Here is a 21407-nt window from a genome sequence, read left to right on the forward strand (position 1 = left end):
TGACCTGAACCCCTTCTTTTTCTGCATCCACTTCTAGGGGAACAGGCTCTGTGTCTTCAATAGGACATGGAACTTTGAGTGTGTAGCTTGCATGGATCCAGTTCGGAAGAACAGCATAGTTCACAGCTGTTGTACTCTCCAAGATGATCTGGTAGGGTCCCTTCCACATTGGTTCTAGGCAAGCCTTTCTTACATGCTTCTTGACAAGCACCCACTCTCCAGCCTTCAGTCTGTGACACTGCTTTTGGGCTCGTTGAACTTTTGTTGCTTTGACCTGATGAGACAAAGAGCGAAACACAGCAGCCAGCCCTTTGGAATAATCCAGCACAAAGTCATCTGTTATGCTCAGAAGTGCATTTACAGGTACTGTTGGCTATCTCATTGCACCCCCCATAATGCACCAATAGTCCTGTGTTCCTGTCGGGTGCTACGCATGCTCATCAGGACATGTGGTAATGCATCAGGCCAATTAAATATTGTAGAGGCAGATACTTTTGCCAATCGAGCTTTCAGTGTTCCATTTATTTGCTCCATCAATCCAGATGCCTTTGGTCTGTAACTGCAGTGCAATTTTTGCTCAATGTTCAGTGCTGCGCACAACAATTTTATGATCTCGTTGTTACAATGACATCCTCTGTTTGATTATAAAGAAGCTGGGTAGCCAAACCTAGAGATCAACTCCCTAAGCAGCAGCTTTGCTACAGTAAGGCTGTCATTCCTGTGTGTGGCTAAGCTTCTATCCAATGTGAAAACACACACACAATCATCAACACATTTCAATCTATTGCAGGCAGGTATTTAAATGAAATCAAGGTGCATTCTGTTGAATGGACATCCCGATCTGCTTTTGTGGCTCAAATTAATCACAGTGCGTTTTCCCACATTCATCTGCTGACAAGTTACACATCTGTGATACACTGTTTCTGCAATTAACCTGAATCTGGAGTTGTACCATGTCTGTTTAAATTAGTGAGTCATTGCATCTCTGCCAAGATGAACTTGGCCATGGTAATATCTAGCCATAGGTGTCAACAAACAATTCAGCAATGCTGTTTTCCCTTCATTTAAAGTCCAGACATCATCTTCCTCCCTTTGTACACCACCTGCCCTACCACAGCTTCTGCGTTCTTCCTTTGTTGCCTTCTCGTGCCATCTCTTAACCTCTTCCCAGGTATCAACTACTGACACTAGGAAACCTTGACATGTCTCACCAGTGCCACTTCTACAGCCCAACGCTTCATTGAAAGGGATGCAATGGAGCGCACAGTATTTGGCAATTTGGTCAGCACAGGCATTGCCCGACGAGATATAATCATTTGATTTCTTTGATTTCTGTTGTGCTAAACATTTCACAACAGCAATTTTTTCAGGTAATTGTAATGTATTCAATAAACTATGAATTATTTCATCATTTCATATGGAGGATCCTGAAGCGGTCATAAAACCTCTCTGGGACCATAAATGCCCGAAACCATGCACAACACCAAACCCATATTAGCTATCTGTAAAGATTGCCACTTTGAGCTGTTCAGATACAGAGCACACTCCTGTAAGAGAACCAATTTGGCTACTAGAGAAGAAATGACTCCTTGATGCCAGGAAGTTTCAACTACTCCTGAGATGGTGCACACGCAATAATCTGTTTTCAGGGTTTCTTCATTATTTCTTAAACAAGAGCCATCAAGAAACACAACTTGATAATTTTCCTCTAAAGAAATATTCTCGTCTGGGTTTGGTGCATAGTTCAGTGACATCAAGGAAGTCATGCTCAATTTCATTTACATCATTGGGACCATCAATGCCATGCTCCACTTCATTTACATCATTGGGACCATCAACATTGATGGGTAACAATGTGGCGAGGTTTAAAACAGAATAGCACTTTATAGTTACATTTGGGGAACCAAGGATGAGTAACTCATAATAGGTAAGATGGGCACTGGTCAAATATTGGGTTTTGGTTCGGGTCAAAAGGACCTCCACGGAATGCAGGATATAGACGGTTAAAGGATGTCCCATAACAATGTCTTTGCACTGACTAAGACTCACACCAGTAGCAGTGAAGTTCCTTAAATAGCTAGGCAATGCTGCAGCTACAGAATCCGTTATGGCGGAAAAATATGCCACTGGTCTGTTTACTCCTCCATGTAACTGCGTCAAAACAGAAAGAGCACAACCATCACATTCATGACAAAACAGTGAAAAACATTTTGTGTAATCTGGCATTCACAGAACCGGGGCTCTGCACAAACTCTCTCTCAACTCAGTGAAAGCTTTCATGCATGTTTCATCAAACGTAACTGGGTCAGTAATGTCTTTGTGCGTTAATTTCTGCAGAGGTTAGAAAATTACAGAAAAATTTGGAATCCACTGACAGCAGTAGCTCACCATGCTCAAACATTTTGACATCTGTGTGTGTGACTGTAGGGTTCAACAGAATAATGGTCACAACTCTCTCCTCAGACACTTTCCTCGAACCTTTCTCAATGAGGTGACCCAAATACTTTACCTCCTTCTGACAATACTGTAATTCGGAAGGGGAAACCTTACATCAGTTTTTACCCAAATAATTCAACAATGTGATGGTATCCTGTCTGCAAGCTTCACGTGTTTTGAATGCAACCATAAAGTCATCAATGTATTGGACCAGGGCGGACTGAAATGCCATTTTTCAGGATCTGATGAAAGATGGATGGTAATTCTGAGAATCCCTGTGGGGTGCAGCACCACGAATATACACAGTTGTCGAATTTAATTGAAAAAAGTAACTGGCTATCTTCATGCAAGGGAAAAAAATCACTGCGGGATTTGGAACCACAGGACAACGTGTTACCACAATTTTGTTCACCTTTCTCAAATCCGGGACTATGCAATATTTTCCACTGGGCTTCTGCAGTCCCATAACAAGGGGATTACAAGGGCTGCCTATCACTTCTTTTAGAACTGCCTGCTCAACAAAGTCTGCAATTATTTGAGTGATTCCTTCAATTACTTCTGGAATCATGTTATACTAGGGCATTTTGGTAAAGACTGCATTTGACTTTATGGTCACCTTGCCAGGCTCAACACCTCACATGAGTCCAGTATCTTTTCCAGAGCGATCCCAAACTCTTAACATTACTGTGTCCTGTAATCCATCAGGCAAATCTGTGTCACAGAAGGAAACAATGAAATGAGGGGGTACTTCTCAATTAGGCTAGAGGTTTCGTCATCACTGTTTGTCTGAATTGCTATCCCTTCAGGAGTACAAGTCATGGAGCATTTCTCCTAACAGACTCACAGGACTGGAATCACAATCTACAAGTTGTTGTAATTCTTCAAAGGTTCTTATTTTAACCGGGATGTACTCTATTTACACAATTTAATTTACAAGCACAAATTCTACAAATCCAGGAAGTCATTTTCAATCTTAAATTCCTTTTCGCAAGCTATCCTCAACCTATAGCAGTGCAGTCTTGTCCACCAATCCGTGCACAGCTCTTCTCACTAACCAGCCAATCCCAGCATGAACCAAATTACATCACACTCACTTCATTAAGTGGCTGGAAGTCATTTAATAAACATCTTATACACTACAACACGTAGACACTCTAAATGATAAAATATTGCAAGCACAAAACCAAACCTGTCTGCTCACTACTGGTAGGACTCAAATGCTTTGAAAAGTGTCTGGGCTACACTTCAGACTGTGGCTTTAGTACATTCGCAAGTAAGATTTGAACAGTAAATCTCACTGATTGATACAGATCCTCCACGGGCATTCAGGATTGACCTAATATCAACCAATGACTCACTCTTATCAAGGAAAAAACTACTAGTATTGCCAACAGCGCACAATCGACCAACACCTCACTGCAGACAATAAATTAACCAAGTGTCTCCATATACATGTGTGATACTCTAGTCTTAGGCAACGCAGGACACAAACAACAACAACCACATGGGCAATTCTGAGCACAAAACGCAACATTCACTTTCAGTGTGACGACTCCTTGAACATCTCAGATATTACACTTAACTGCGGTTTGATCAAAAAGCATTGCAAGCACAAAAACCTTAACTAAGCATATACCATACACTTGTAACAATGCTGGAATTTCATACACCCCTACACTTCACCATGAACAACTCACAATGTGGGCAAAATCTGATTCCACTCCTCTTGAGGCAAAATCGTCACTCTACTACCAAAAACTGTGAGCATGAATTGCTCCTCCCAATCAGGCTTCAGAAATGCGCTTAGTGGGGTGCATTGGCTTGCCCCACTCACTAAGGTCAATGGTATCTCAGGACTCAGCAAAGAGTGTGGTAATCAGATACATTCAACACAAAACAACATGCATGAGTTATTTAGACAATTTAAACACCAGGACCAATTTGGCCACATAATCAAGACTCCAAACTTAATAAAATTTCAAAGATATATTACAAAGCCAATGTAATGTAAATGGTATGCAGAACTAAATTGTAAACATACATAAAGCCCATAGGCTGACCAAAATGGCTGAAGAAATTCAACCTGTTAAGCATTAATACTATCAAACACTCCAATAGAATGACAGATTAATAACACAATAATTTGAGCAATTGACAGATTTTAGATGGTTTGATTGTGACATTAGTAAAACACAAAATTCAAATAGTAGTAATTAATTGTCAGTACAGGTCATCCATACTTCTAGCACAAATTTGGACTTGCATGGGTGGGGACGGACTAACACATGCGGACAAAAGCAAAAGAAAAAAATAAGGAATAATTTGGAAAATCATCTAACTAGGGAAAAACTAACTACAAAATTACACTGGTTTAAGTCATATAAGCTGAAAAGGAAACAAGAAATATCACATTGCAGAATATATAGCTCTCCTCACGGGACAAGAGGAACGATTTGTCAGTCCAGAGCCCCAGCGGTTTCACAGCATTAGTAGACAGCACCATCAAGGACAGTGCAGCACATGGGCTACACATAAGGCAAGAAAGCAGTTCAGGATTTAGTGGGCATATAAGCACTGAATAGCAAGGGTAAATGGGGCAATTAGAAGGGGTGACTAGGATTCTTTGAAGGGATCAAAGGGTCATATAAACTCAAGAGGTGAGAAAGGAGCATAACACTCAGCACAGGAGGCAAGAATGGGACTAACTAAACGTTTCAAAAGTCTTTCCCTAACTAAAATTGTTCACAGATCAATGGTTGGACTTCAGAGAGGACCCATCATCAGCAAGTTAATCAATATCCAATGAAAGTTATAGACGCCCACCAGGTTTGCAACTTTTTGGATTTTCTCACAGAAGGTGCAAAGCTATCTTGATGAATTCATACAGTTCCGCTGAAAAATGACAATTTGTTTATCATTTGAAACATTGTGATTTCTTCCCATGGGGCACAAGATGATTCCAACAGTTCTCAAGTGAATTAATAATGCTTGCTTTTGGTCCGGTAGCTGATCACATTTTGTAAATTCTCCATGTTAGTAAGCCCACAGTCTCTGTCTTTAATACATTAGGACATTCTCTAACATATAAGCAACCTAGGAAAGAATTCAGGTCAAACGATGCAGCATTTCTTCACTACTATTGCGAAAATGAATTTTCAGGCCTAGCTAAGAAATCCAAAATACATAATCATAATCGATAAAAACGTATGCTAATGCATACCATTTTTTTTCACATTTGCAAAGCAAATTTATTTAATTGTGGTCATTACTAATGCATCATGTTAGAAATGACTGAGATGTGCATTTTTCTGCCCACACAATTCCACATTAATCAAATTTCATATAAATCAACATAAGTACTGTTAAATCATGTCATTTACTACTCATAATATACTTTCATACTTTCCATTTCTAGCATATGTCTAAAATTGATATTTCATCAATAAATGCTGTTAGCATTTTACTAAATACAAGTACACAACATCTGCCATGATAAAACGCAATGCCAAAACTCTATTAGGCTTTTTAATGTAATTTCCAAATCACCTAATGCAGCCCCCTCTGTGTGGCAGAAATCCCAGGTCCCTCAGGAGGTGAGGAGCCGGCTAAGACCGCAGGAGGAGCCTAAAGGCCAATTGTGTGACTGGGTGCCCAGGTGATTGGGGAGCACCCAGGACACATGGCTGGACCCTGGGGAATTGATTCGCCGGGGCCAAGATTCGCCGGGGGAGGGGAAGCCGTTACCTGGGGAGGAGGTGCTACCTGGGGAGGGGGTTGAGTGGTTATAGGGGTTGGTGTGGAGAGAGGGGTTGCATGGTTATAGGGGTTGGATGCAGTGATGTCATTTGAGGTCATCAGTGATGACACTGACATGTCACAAGTGAATTAATATGCAAGATAAGCAGCGCATTACGGGGACCCAAGTTATATTTAGCTAAGGCAACTAACTGCTGAATTTCTATGGTTTTGTACGTGTGAAACATCAGCCTAACTATAAAGTCTCTGTAGCAGTGACAGCGCGCACTCATGTGTGCTGTGACAAAAAAAATTATTGCCCCTTAATACTGGACGTTTTTTGACCAAGCAGGGTCTTGCTCATGATATGGCCCAAAATAACTTGAGCGCTTATCTGAATTGTTCACCCTGTGAACACAAAAGAGGGACCAAACTTGATTCACTCCTTTCATGGGCTCCATCTTGCAGGGTACAGATCACATAATTAGAACAAATGTTATAGCAACGATTTCTACATAATGCCATTAATATTTTCACAATAAAACGCAAGTCTGATTCATATTATATAGTTCAAAGTATCATGGTATTGCCACAGTAAGATCAACATGCTGATTGAGCGTACTCCAAAAGTTCCAAACCCCACTTTTGGCAGCAGGGCTGGTGGTAAAATTAAGTAGATTAGTAGGAATGCCCACTTCATGCCAGTCCCACCCTCTAAAACCTCCATCTTGCATGGGAGGAGTTAGCCCAATAGGGTTAGGGCTATGCCTCTTCCCAAAGAAAGTGGTAATAGAAAAGGGTGTAGACATCCTAAAGGTGAGCAGCCCATTGGCTACCACCTGGCACTCCCTGTAACGCCCTTAAATTCAGTATTTAGGTGCCACCCCTGAATCCCAGAATCAGATTCCCATCGACCTAAGAAGAGCCCGACAAAACTGAAGTCGCCTAGCAGAGAAGACTGAAGACACCAACTGCCTTGGGCCCAGCCCTATTGGTCTGTCTGCAGCCTTCAAAGAAACCTGCATCCAGAAGACGACTGCCCTGCAGCCCAGCAACCTCCAAAGATTGAAGACAACTACTGACTTGGCCCCAGCCCTATCGGCCTGTCTGCAGCCTTTGAAGATTCTGCACAAGAAGATGACTTGTCCTGCAGTCCTCTAAAGCCTTGGGAACACTGCATGCCTTCAATAAATAACAAAAACTAATGTGGACAGGAAACCTGTCCAAAAGATACCTTTCTAGAGAAGAAAGAGGTTTGCCTGAGGAACCATGAAACCATAGTCTGGAACCACCTCTGCACCCAATGCCCACAGCCTGAGTCCAACTGGCCAACCAGTACAGTGAAGGTTCCCCAGTGCTTCTGACCCAGAGTCCACCATGGGCTGACCCCTGCCAGACTCTAAAGCAATGCCTGATGCCTAAATCCAAGGGCTTCCCCTGACCGCGACCTGCCCAGTAAGCAGTTTCCGACGCCAAAAGACACCACTGCACCCGGAGCCGTGCGGCCTTGGGGACCTAGACTGTTGGTGTCCCTACAGCCCTTGGGATCTTAACTTAATTGGGCAGCTGTGGGTTGACCCCCCCGGTGCTCACCTCAACCCCTGGAGACTAACCTCTGCCACCACTGGTACTTACCTGTGAGCAGAGTGTCAACCCCCAGCCTCCATTGACTAACATTCAGCACCAACCTCAACTTTAACCTCTGCACCAAGCCGCCCCCAAGCTGCTGTGGGTGCACCTTGGGTACCAACCTGAACCTTACCTGGTGCTAGTCTAAAGCCCCAAAGACTGGGATTGTAAGACTTGTACTTACCTTTGAGACTGCATCTTTGTTTCCCTCCATAGGTTTACATTGAAGACTCTGAAACTTGCATTGTAGATTTTTGAAACAGCAAAGTATTTTTAATTGGAAAACTGCTTACCTTATAATGAAGTTCTTTGGTTCAAAGCACAGATAAAAGCAACTGTTATTTTTCTATATTGGTCTTGGATTTATTCTTTGTGTGTGTGCCTCATTTATCGCCTCTGTGAGAACAAATGCTTAACATGACTCCTAGATAAGCCTAGCTGCTCACCCACACTACCACAAATAGAGATCTAGACCTATCTATTTCTGCCTTCGGACATCTTTGGGGATCCCCTGGACTGCGTCCTACACTCAGGTGCCAACCCGCCTCAGATTGGGTAAACAACAAGCTAAATCCTCAGCCATCGGCGAGTAGTCTGAGAGGCCCCTAGCTAATAAGTGGGCATCTAATACTGGGTAGCCATCCTGGCAGGGCACCAAGCAATGATCCAGGCGAGAGAAGGCCCGATGAGCCTGAGAATAAAAGGTGTACTCGAGTTCCATCGGGTGGTGCGCCCTCTGTACATCAATAAGGGACATATTTTGTAAGAAAATCAACAGTTGTGTCTGGCTGCACTAGTCAGTTGTGGAGGCAGAGGATTAATCCAAACCAGGGTCATACACCCCATTTAGGTCACCCCCAGAATCCAAGTGGCATCGGGCATTTCCCTTAGGAGACAGCTCAATTTTCCCAAAAACTCAGAGGTAAGGGGCATGGGAGCACAGACGCAAATCAGGGAGATTGGGAAGCTTTGCAAAGTGCCAGTCACCGCCATGTAGCAGCCCAACCATTATGCCAGACCTTGGTCACTGCCAGGGAGGTGCGTATGCAGATTAGGATGGCCGTACCCCACGATCCCCACTGGAATCCTGAGTGGCAGACCTGACAGTATTCCCAGGCGGGCCAGAAAATGGCAGTTGGTGTCCAAGAGACTAGATCTACTGGAGTATAAGGATGTCGGAATCAGACCTGGAAACCACTTTTAGCACTGCCCCATGCTTGATTTTATTGAACATGCCATTTATGTTCCACGAGAGGACTGCGAGTCTACCCAGGAAGACACACCACTGTGCCATAACTAAGTGTTCAGGTTTGCCATGGATGATCTAGCAATGTCTGTAATCTCCATGTGTCTCTCTTATGCCTGGTGTGTAGCTGTCTCTTGTAGTACCAACATAGGAATACAGCAAAACAAACCCCTCATGCCTCCCCCACTCACAATGCCCTTTCCATACTTCGTGAACTAAAAGTACCTGCTGTGGTGAAACTAGGGACAGTAGCCAACAGGGATAGTCTGAGATGTGTGTCTGCCTTACTGTGCATACCTCCTTCCCAACTATAGCCAACTCAGACCCACTATATAAAAAGTGATGGGTGGTCTATCTTATGAAACTGCATGATCACATCGCACCCACACTGTACATTGCAGAGGCACCTACCAACCTGTACCCACAAACAGTTCCTCTGCCTCTGCTGAAAGGTTCTCTCAACCAGGAGATCTCTCAGGCCCAAGGGACCACACCCTCTGCTACCTGCCATGCGGTTGTCAATTCGAAACAATATTCCACTCCCCAGGAAGGCCCTTGGTTTTCTCCCCCCACCCCTGTGAGGAAGCCCCCCTGTATGCAATGCAAGACGTTCCACTACCCAGTCCCAGATCGCCTCAGGAGTGTCAAAAAGGTCTTGTCCTAAAAAATGACTTTTAGGTGGGCCGGGAATAGAATCATGTAAGTTATATCCATGGCTCTGAATTTTTGGTTTGCTTCCTGGAAGGAACACTGTTGTTGCAGGACATTCAGGGTATAATGCAGGAAAAATCATCATGGGGGAGAAGTGATATGTCAGTGATCTGGCTATGTGTGCTCTCAGAGGATGGCATCTCGGTCGGTGTAGCTGAGCACCCAAGCAATGAAATGACACAGTGGGACGCCTGCTTGGGGCTTAGCAGTCAGTGCTCGATGACCTCACTCAACAATACAGCAGTTTGATACCTCCTCTGTAGGAACCCAGCTTCTCAACCAGTCATATGAGTGAAGTGGGTGCAGTTCTTTCATCTCCCTTTAGAATACCCACAGTGTGCCGAGTACTACACCTGGATCCTCCCTCTGCTTCCTCAACATTAGATTCCAGCTGCCCCACTAAGCGCTGTAGGGTTACCAGAAGGGATCTGTGCAACGTGACAGTGTCCTCAGTCTCAGATACCCTACCTTCTCTGTGACCCTGCGTGTGGTGTTCCGCAGGTCCTGTCGGATCAAAGCCAAGAAAACATTTAGTTCCCCCATCTTCCCCTCCAGCGTGTCTTTAAGATCTTGAATTGAATGTTGGAGGGAAGAAGTCTGTGGCCCCTCTGCAGCAGGAGTAACATACTCAGTCACATTAGCTTCATCTACAGGGGTAGCGTATTTAGTAAATTTATCATTTTTTTGTTGTGAGGCAGAGGCAGATGGTTTGTCCCTCACCATGGTGTGCTCAGAGAGGACACGGGTGATGCGGTGTGGTAAGAGATCCAGGTATGCCCAGATTGGGGGCCGACCCAGCACCCTCAGAGAAATGGATGTGCAGAGCAGATTCCTGAGGAGATCACTCATGTTGGCAAAGTGCCACCTACCCCCTAACAAGCAGCTCCTGCAGTGCCCTAAGAGTCACTGAGCACAGAGAGCCACTCAAAGTTTTGCTGTTGATGCGACCAGCTATCCCCCTCCCTGTATCACCTCTCACCAGATAGCCGGGGGCCTACACGCAGCTCTACATAGAAATAAACTCAAAAGTTATGGGCCGAAGGCCAGGCAGACACCAGGAGTGTCTCTAATAGGCATCTAGAAAGCGCTGCAGTGGCCCAGCTGATGACCTATCAGTCCTGGATCTCCAATGCCCCACTGGGCCACCCACTTGCTGCCAGAAAGGCCCATCCTCCAAGTGGTAATATCCCTCCCACCCCCAGGCAGCTCCAGTGCTCAACTGCTGCCTTTGCGGCGAGGCGCTAAAAGGCACCAACAGCTAAGGGGGTCATCCGCAGGTCTGCTAATACTACTAGGTAGGGAATGGTGCAGTCTCTTGATTAAGGCTGAGATGGCAGCCGCTGCCCAAAGTGTGTTCACTGCAGCCCACACATCTCCGGGCTCCTCACCAGCCCAGCAGGGCACACACCAGTAGTTGCTCTTCATAGTGCATGTCGGATGCCCCTGCAGCAGCAGTCATGGGACCCGCTGTAGTGTATGGTCTTAGTGGTGGAGACGGGGGGGGACAGCCAAACAGACCAACCTGGGAGGCCCCCATCCCAGTGAAGAGACCTGCTCCAGTCACATCTCTGGGCGACACCGCAGCCCAGCTGCCACGCGGCCCAGCAAGACCCTCTCACACTTGGCCTCCAATTCCTTAATCCTCCACTCTCGCCGGCAGAAAATTCACAGCAGCCTTTTAATGGCACAGGCGAGGACCCCACTGTTTGCCACCAAAACACGTTCAATCCAGGCAATATGTCCCTGGGGGGCAGGCAGCTGGATTTTGAACGAGATGCTTTAGAGAGCGACCTCCATGTTCAGCAGTTAAGCTATGCCTCCCAAACCACAACATTCTGAATGTTGTCCTAATGAATTGTAAACATGATTGACAAAGTTTTTACTTCTCCTTTATGCCCAAGGCTATAAAAATATAATTTTTTTACATGCAGCCCAAACATAGAAACTCTCTAACTAAACACAATTCATACCAGGGATTATTGTGGTTACTGTGCTAAAACTGCAAACCCTTGAAACGTACCAGATATGGTGAACCTCACAATCATAACTCGGCCCAAAGCACTGCTCATGAGTTAACACATCACATACCTTTCAAGATTTAGTTTTTGCAGCCCTATGTGCAATTTATGGGATGCTGTTCTTCAACATTTAAGATATTCATATTCCATACTCCAAGTGTTGCAAAATCAAGAGAGCACATCTCTCTTGACTGACAATGCAGTATACATTTTCAAAAATATTAAAGGCTTGGGAAAATAGAAAAGAAAAAAAATTGATGTATCTTGACCTTTTCCTTTAGACACTATGAATCGCAGTACTTGGGCTAAAGGAACACAGCATTCTGAAGAGAATAATTAGGCAACTAAAAAAATCACGACTGAAGAGACATTTTGTTGGTTCATGTAAAGACCTTTGATCTAATAATACAAAACGTTAAGGAATTTGAAACATTTTAAGAACAAGTTTTTCACATCTGACCTTGAAAATTAGTTTACTCATTTGAGACAATTCTAGAGGATGCTTTTCGTAGGATAAGGTTTGTAATGACTTACCATGCAATTCATGGCAAAGTGGTTGTGTTGTGCCTGAAGTTCCATCGCATGGTTGTGACTTGTGCCAATCTCTGTATAACTTGTCAGAAACAGGCCTCTGTTATGCGTAATCCAGTCAAACATCTGCAAAAGAAAGTTAAACATTCCAGTTGAATGTCTAAAGCATCAAATCAGTTGAATGTCTAAAGCTCCCATTGAGAATATCGTGAACCACTCAGACCATTTGTTGGTGCTTACTTAAGGCCATGTACAGGAAACTATTATGGTAACTGTGCTCAACTCACTGCCCACGCCCTGCTTAAATGGTGCGCACTGTAACTTTACTGGCACCGCCGCAGAGAGCACACATCCCTATGTATTTTTCACTTGGTGCCATTATCATGGGACCCATTCAGGGTCCTGATGATGATTATGGAACTGCTTTTCTGACTCTCTTGTAAGAGCTTGTGACACCATTTAGGGTCAGCCGACAATCTGACATCTGCCCTACCCTCGGGCTCCACCATTCAGAGTCCTCATGATGATCAGATATGTCTGACGGGATTGAAACATCGACGGTGGCGCTGACCCTTAAAAAATGTTATATCATATACCAATGGGGCATATGTTCATGTATATTTGATATGAACTATGATCGCATATCACACGAGTGCATCACATTTAAGAGAGCACCAAGCATGTTTTATTCATTGGCAACCACTGTGTCGTTGTAATACATGCTCTGCTTTTCAATTTATGATTAAATTCCATGTGAATTTCATATATATTGTTCTTTACTTGTGTACTAGGAACCACTATTTTTCTACTAACTATAATACCCAAGGTGCCTAGTGATTCATGGGTTTACTCTTGTGTCATTAAAACTACACAGGAGCGGCCCACAAGAGTGCACTGGTTATAGACAGGTATGATTAATGTGCAAAACGAGGTGACTCTAGAGAAAATTATGTCATCTATGTCATACATTATCTGAAAGTATGACAGAGGCACCCAATAGATGTAATATAAGGTCCACGCAAGAGCAAGAGCAGAGAGCTCGACCAGAGTGCCTTGGTTACAGTATTAATGTCAATGATTTATAGAGAGAGAGAGACAGGGCAGTGGCCCAAGGTAATGAACTGGATACTATCAACCATTGTAAAGAATCCTTCCTGAAGCATGGGAAATAACCTAATGATATGCAGTCATAGTGAATGCTTGTTAAACGCAAGAAGTTATGACATTTTCCACACATTAACAGACATGACATATCACAAATGAGCAAATTACCAAACAAGCTAGTTACTAAGAATATAGATGTTGTACAGTAACAACGACAATGTGATAAAAGTGTAACTCATTCAACGGATTATTTACTGCAGCCTCCAAAGTAGCAAGATAAGAAACAAGGTTCAAATTTACTTAGCATTTTTATACTCCGATTCGGGTTTTGGAAACGTGATAAAAAAAATTCAGGTGTACTAGTGCAATTTTAGGAGTCAGAATTATTATTCTGACTCATAAAATGGGATTGGGAATGGATACTTACTGGGAAGGGCATGTTGTAGGTGTCCCTTCCAAATCTGTAAGCTATATAACACTGTTTTGTAACCAAAATCAGGTAGCAAAACACTTCAAAGTCACTGAGACATCAAAGAAGGTGGTAAACAATTTGCAAAAGGCAAAACTGTCTTGAAAGTCCTTCCCCTTTGTCAATTAAAAATTGTTTGGGGGACAGGGCCACTGCCAACTCTTGAAAAAAGCTTTTGTATTGAAACCCAGCCTTGTTTTCTTTTAAGGAAAATGTGATACATAACTAAACGTTTGCTTTATTTGAAAGCAATTGCAGACTTAGTGGTATGCCAATCCCAGCAGGCCACCATCCCTGTGATAGGTCAGATTGCAATCCACTACAATTCAGAAATGAATAAGCAGACTAATCAGTATATAGGTCGATTTGTAAAATTCTTTAGTGGTCACAATTTGGACCCGCTGATCGCCATCACTCTCACACCCAAAGACACCAGACAAGGCAGAATATGGGTGTACAGGATGATGCCAAATAAAGCAATGACACACAAGTGCTACCTACATCACACCCACAGTCGACGACTTCACAGAAGTCAATAGGGCCAAGTGGGTATCAGAAATAGACCTTCAGTCGTAATATAACCAGCTCCAGATGCACAAAAAGCCTCTCGCTATTTAACTACATTCTCAACACATCTGAGACTGCAAAGGTGTAGGCACGTTCTCTTTTAGCACTTCAAGTGCAGCCCTTCACAAATTGCATAAAAGTGCTTCTTAGGGTTCCATGGCATTTCAAACATCAGCTATGACATGATTGCATATGTCAAAACCATCAAACAACATAATGGGCCCTGCCTCACCATATATGAGAGCAGCATAATGTTTCACAGGAGGGAATGGAGTTCCTAAAGTCAAACAGACCTTTTTAATGCAAATTATGCACTTAAGGACAAGCTCCAGATCCAAACAGACACTAGCAAAGCCAACAAATCTAACCTATGCAACAGCTAATGGCTTAGCCAGTGTCTTTTGGCCATGATGTGCAGCAGCTGTGCAGCATGGCTAATAATTGGGGAACAAAGCACTATGGTGTCATCGTTTTTTTTAGGTGGAACGTAAGCATTCAACCTGGTGTATACTTAAGTATACTTGTACTGAGGGCTTAAAGCGATTTCAATTGTTGGTTGCAGTGTTCTTTAAAAATCTTTGCTCACTAGTGGTCAGTTTTGCCACTTTGTCCCTCCTTTTTCTCTTTCAGAGCAAGGACTAACTACTGTATAATTACACTTTATCATGTTTATCTGTTCTTTGGGGGACTATTTTTTCCTTTGGTTCCTACTCATCTTACTGTTTGCCTGTCTTCAGCTTCTACTTCGTAGCTGCTTACATTTTAAAACAGCATTCCATTTTAAAATAGCATTTCTCCCTCCCCCCTCCTTATTTTGCGTTTATTGCTTTTCATGCTCAGCGCACACTTTATCTTACAGCGTGTTGCCCACTTCATGTCCGTTACCAGCACTTCCTAGACGCCACAAACACTTTCCATCAGTGCTCGTGTTTGGTTTACTTTGCTATTCATACGCAAACAGAGCAGGCTGCCTAAAATTGATTATTTTCCTGCTTAGCAGGGCACCCACGCATTATCTTGCAGCTATAGTGTGGCCCCCACTTCACGGCCGTTGCAAGCACTTCCCATCAGTGCTCATGTTTTGCAATGCTTTATAAACAGCTTCCAATTTAAAGGTTATTCAACCCACACTGTTCCAAGATGCCCATCACGTTTTCTATGACACACAGGTGAGCAGACCTAGTATTCTGTTGACCTGCTAGGGAGTTTATCCTGCCAGTCCATCATCCCTGTTCATGGGTTGGTTTGTTTATCCTTCTTGTGGGCTGGGAGCTCCTCTGCGGCTAGTGGTTGTGATTCTTCAGCGTGTGGCAGTGAGCTCTTCAGTCCCACACAATGGCCGTGACGGTAACATGACTGTGTTGGTGAAGCACTCGCTCACTGGAAAAGTTGACCAGTGTACTGTTTGGAATGGGACCCCATGCACGACCTACTGCCGCCCAGGGACAAGGTGAGAGAGCTCTTGCGAAGGCAGAGGGAACACTGTGTTCTGACCATGCTAAGACAAGTAGCATTTTGCTACTAAATAACAATAAGAACCCATTCTCTTCAATTGTTCAATCAACAGATATTTGACACCTCCCAATAACATGAGTCTAAGTGAGTAGTCAATCTGTGGTTTATTGCCCAGGCTTATGGTCCTTGCGCTGTCATTCCCGTATGCTCTCAGCTTATAAAAAACAAATTAATTTGCCTTTCGTGCAATTCACTGATGTTCTGAGGGAACAGTACATCCAACAAAGCATATCCTTTGTTAAAGAGATGAGATGCCCTGTTAGACTTTGTTCCTGCCTCTCTCCAAGCATTGCTTATGTGCCTCATTAGTTGTTTGATATGCCACAATATTCTAATTTAAAGGTCTTTGCCCAATAGCTAGGTAGTGCTGTCACAACCCCTGCTTCGCCACCCAACATTCACCCTCAACCTTGTTAAAGAGCCGGTGAGAAGTGATTCAAAAATCTCTCCCTGTGCTTTGCCCCAGGGCAGGGAAGGGGGCCCTGCAAGTATCAAGTGACATTGGGGCACTTGGCAGCTTCCAGCTTTGCAGTCCTAATTATCCAGTAAAAACATATGGGAGGGGGAGGAACGAGTAGGCTAACAGTTGCCAATTTATCACCATTGATGTAGCCAACAGGACTTGAAGACAGCTGTCAGCAGCCTCAATGCCAGGTGAAAAAAAACGAAACCCTACCCTGCATGTAGTAAGGCAGGAGCCAACATAACCCTCTTTAGAACTTGAGCTGTTCTGGTGGTGGCATGTAGCAATGTTGCAAGTGCCAGGAGTGCATTTATTGAAACTAGATAAAAAGGGGAACACCAAATGTATATGGGGTCTTGTCAAGCACCACAGACTAAAATAAACAAAAATATGTTGCTTGCCCTGTGGGGTCTATTCGTCCCACACAGCATTAGAAAATGGGGGGACGAGGCTTGGGGCAACAGGTAGCTGTTTTAGGGCAGTTTCCCCTTTGGAGTCTACTGCGCTTACAGTTGCACGGTGATAAATACAGCACATTCTGTCAGAGGGGCATCAGAATCTGTGTATCTGTATGTGTTCTTTCTGCCTGTGGATGTGTGTACCTGTGCAAGCATGTGCTAATGGTCATCTGTGGTTCTCGGAGTAGAGCATGCCGATGTGTGCAGGACACCAGTGTCATATACTACGCATGCCAACACTGTCAAAGGACTTTAATTAATGCCTGGTAGTGATAGGGCCAATATATCATAGATGATTTGCCACAAACATTTATGTCAGGAGAATGTGCTGCATAGCTAAACACTTATAAGGCCCCAAAGTCATTTACAATGCCAATAGCTTTAACTCTCACAAATGCAAGACCTATTGCATTGCAAATGTGTGGTTTCTCTTATGGCAGGTGGGAGTGGAAAGCACAGACAACACAAGGGAGGGTGACAGGGAACAAGCACAACAAGCAACACGTTCAAAGGAAGGGATGGTAATAGGCAACAGGAAGATAAAACGCTATGACGCAGCCAGTACTGACCGCATCATCGTGCTTTTTCTTGTTATGGTGGGTGGGAGTGGGAGAGGTTCTAATTAACAATGAGAAGGGAGCAGAGGGGGGTTTAGAAGCAACACAACCTAGGGAGGGAGGTAAAAAGCATCACAAACAAGGGAAGAGATGGGAGTTAAAAGCAACATGGACACTGGAGGAGAAGGGGTTTAAAGGCAGAAAATGGGAGTGTGAGAGAAGAAGCAAGACATGAAGAAGAAAGAAACATAGTACCTCAAACACAGTTCAAGCAGTGGAAGGACAATGAATAAGAATAAACAATAAATACTTTTTTTTTTTTATCTTTTTTTTCATTTTACATAAAGAAAACACAGCAAACACAGTAATACTTTGCAACAGGCAAAAGTCAACACAACTGTTGACATAGGCTTAAGACATACGCACAGTTAGAGAGTTGAATTCAACAGCCAGACCACATTAAACAATATTCTATTCATTAGTACTGTGCGATACATCGTTCTCATCCCCATGCCCTCTGTAAGTTCTCCATGCGGACAACACCTCTTCCTATTTTCAAGGGCACCCTCTGCTTCGATAGATTGTCTGTTCAGCAAGCTTGCACCGATCCATATCCCTGTCGCCAGATCTGTAAAGCCTGTGGTCCAGCTGCCCCCCAGTTGTTTGCAATATTTCTCTTAGCAACTGATAAGCCAAGGGATAATCATAGTTCACTGTAGCAAGGTGGCGCTCCATCACCCCAACCATTTGATATACAACATTTTACTGTGTTTGATATGGGATATCCTGTCACCTCTGTCAGCGTGTCCCTGATGATCGACCAGTGTGGTTGTATGTGTGGGGAGGCTCAGACCACGTGTAGGAAGGTCCCTCAGGCAGACCGTTGTTGGACATCTACCCATGGTTCACAGGGAGTTGTAGGAGCTGTGCAGCAGGCATAGCTGGACTAGTCTGAATCGTGATTTAATTGTGCGTTCCTTAGGCACCCGCAGTGCCTCTTCCCATTTGCCCTCTTCAAATTACCCAATTTCTGCCTCCCACTTTGTCTTCAGGGCTTGCAGTGTGTCTGTGGCGTTGTTTATTTTTGTTTTCTAGATTAGGGAGATAGCCTTGCTACACCATTGTTCCCTTAAGATACCATCCTCCAATGGGGAGGATTCCTCAATCAGTGTGCCTTTCAGTATTTGGGAGGCTAGTATATGCTTAAATTGGAGGTACTTATAGCTTTGTGTCGAATGTAGCTGGCACTGGCATGCCAATTCCACCAGAGACCAGGGTGCGTTCCCTTTACATATGTCACCTAATTTGGAGATTTCTTACGTTTCCATTTTTCAAAGCCCTGCAGCTTCCCCACTTAAGACAACAGGTCATTTTGGTTAGCCGATTCTGCCAGCCTAGGAAGGTGGTGGATCCCTCCATATGCATGCTACAATTTTGGTGTGTGTAGGAAGCATTTATGCTAGTTTGGACCTGTAGAGTGCCCCCTCATAGCCCTCATTTCCCCATACACGTCTGCCAATTTTGTATGGCTGGTTCGTCCCATGTTGTGAATGCCCAATCGTTAACATCATTAACTGTGTGGCATATAGCGATATGAGCTCCTCCCACATCTCCCCACTTACCAACAGATACCCCAACTAGTGGGTTACTTCTGATCCACACAACAAAGGCCTCCAAGACCGGGGCAAACATCGGGGGGAGAGCGGGCACTCCAGTCTCTTCCCCCGATGTAGTGTAAAGCCGCATGACATCACCCCATTAACTGTACAAGAGACAGATCCACCCTAGGATGGTGGGACTAAACCTGAAGCACACCAGCACGTAATTGATAAAGTCCCATTATAGGGTGTTGAAGCTCATAGAAGCATCCATCAACAGGACCATTGTTGATATTCTACTGTCTGATGTGCCAGCCAACACACTAAAGAGGTGTCAAAGGTTTAGTGTGGTGTTCCTATTGGTCATGAAGCCTGATTGAACTGGATTGATCACAGTAGTTACAACTTGCGTAAGCCTAGTTGATAGTAGTTTGTTCAGGATTTAACCTCCACAGTTAGAAGGAATATAGGTCTGTACGACCCACAACAGTCTGGGGGCTTATTTTTATTAATCACCACTTTTGCGGCCCGTCGTTGGTCTTGTGGAAGTCTCCCCTCAGTCTTGCCCTTGGTCCATATTTTGAGCAAGCGAGGTGCTACTTTACTAGCTAGGCCTTTGTATAGCTCAATGGGAAGGCTGTTTGGCCCCATCGCCTTCCCGGAGGTGACGGAGTCTACTGCTTGTATAATCTCACTGGGCGTTATGCAGCTATATAGCATTTGTTTATGTTCCGCCAATAATGAGGGGGTTTTCATCTTTAAGGAAGTCCTGGATCTCATGCAACTGGGTAGTGCCCCTGCCATCATAGAGCTGTGAACAGTAAGCTACAAATTCTTTGGCTATGTCCTCCGCCCTGGTACTAGCCTCCCCAATGTCAGCTGAGAGCCAAAAACACCCAGCTTCGGGCCTGATCTTTCTTTTCCAACCATACCTGGAGCTTGTCAGCTTTGTTGCCTACATTGTAGTCTCTCCTCTGTGTCAGGATATGGGTCATGCAAGTGGCATCTTCAGCTAGATCTCTATATTATTTTTCTTTGAGTTCGAGGTCGTGTGAAACTGTCTTGTCCTCCCTCCCAAAAAGATTTTGCTGTACATCTGCAATCTCGTCTTCCAAGCAACACATTTCAACCCTTGCCTCTTTCTTCTTCCTCTTGATCAGGGAATAAGACTGACCCCTTAGTACAATTATATATGCTTCCCTGATATTATTGGACGATCCTACTGATCCAATATTGTCCTTGAAGTAGTTATCTGTTCTTTGTCTTAGGTCCATCATGATCTTATTGTCCATTACGTAGCTTGGGTGCACTGGTTTCGGGCATGAGTCTATTCTGGAGTTCCCTTTTAACTCCAACCACACTGGTGAATGATCAGCTATACCCCGGGCAAAGTGTTTCACCTCAGCTATCCTGGATATGTGCTTGTGATGCATGAAGATGTGATCGAGGCACTGTTGTGTGCTCCAGCAGGAATGTATTGATGATCCCAAGGGTGGAGCAGCTGCCATGTGTCTACGAGGTCAAAGGTCTCAATAAATGTTGCTAGTGTGGACGACGATCTTAGTTGTGTTGCTTGGGTGTCTGTGGATAGCATTATAGTCTCCCCCATGACCAGTAGTCCTGGTGGTAGTTGCATTAGTAGTGTGCTCAGCTTAGGGAAGGTGAGATGGTGATGGCATGGCAAGATGTATATGAAGGATATGTTGACGGCACTCCAATCCCATGTGCCTGACTGGGCAACATGTTTACCCTGCATGTCTCTTCAAGTTGAGTGGGGTGTGACTGGTGATGTGTTTTTAACTAGAATGCCCACTCCCCTCGAATCTGAGGTGTAGCCCACGTGTGCTCTGAGAGTGATTCCATTGCGTGATAGCATCTTGTAGATAGGTCTCAACACGTGGGTCTCCTGCAGCAGTCTTATTTCCGGATTGTGTAGCTTTATGTCCTGCATGACTATGCCTCTCTTCAATTTGTGGTTTAGGCCATTAACATTCCAGGACATCACCTTGAGGGTGAGTGGGGTGTGCACATGTGACTGGGCGTCAGGCAAGTGCTGAGGTAGTTCTGTCTAGTGTATGGAGCAAGTCCCTCCTATGGTTAGTAACGATTTTCAAAGTGCCTGCAGGAAAAACATGGAAACTTTCCCTTAGAACATTATCCTCTCTCCCCTGGCACCCTGCACAGTGGTCTCTGAACTGGCCACCGTCCCACAAGTCACAGAGCGCTCGTCACCCCCATTAACACTGTACCTTAACTTCTAACTTGGGTGAAACTTGGCATGCCATTTAAGCTCCCGTTTATGCCGCGCTCTATAAGGAGAAGGATAGTCAGTGGGCCCCCATCCAAATCTCATTCAACATTAAGCATGAC

General features: G+C 44.2%; 1 protein-coding gene across 7 annotated transcripts in view; it reads right to left on the bottom strand.

Annotated features, from left to right (window-relative positions):
• The window catches only part of TRIO (trio Rho guanine nucleotide exchange factor), a 3522386-nt gene that overhangs the window by 3181511 nt on the left and 319468 nt on the right, over positions 1-21407 (bottom strand). For all 7 annotated transcript variants that reach the window (XR_011200906.1, XM_069219639.1, XM_069219640.1 and 4 more), the window contains exon 6: positions 12310-12432. Coding sequence is in view for 6 of the 7 variants with exons in the window: in XM_069219639.1 (XP_069075740.1) it covers positions 12310-12432 (123 nt within the window). In the remaining variant the exon portion in view is untranslated. The remainder of the gene's footprint in view (positions 1-12309; positions 12433-21407) is intronic.

This window comes from Pleurodeles waltl, chromosome 2_2, assembly GCF_031143425.1.
Source record: "Pleurodeles waltl isolate 20211129_DDA chromosome 2_2, aPleWal1.hap1.20221129, whole genome shotgun sequence".
Classification (NCBI taxonomy): Eukaryota; Metazoa; Chordata; class Amphibia; order Caudata; family Salamandridae; genus Pleurodeles; species Pleurodeles waltl.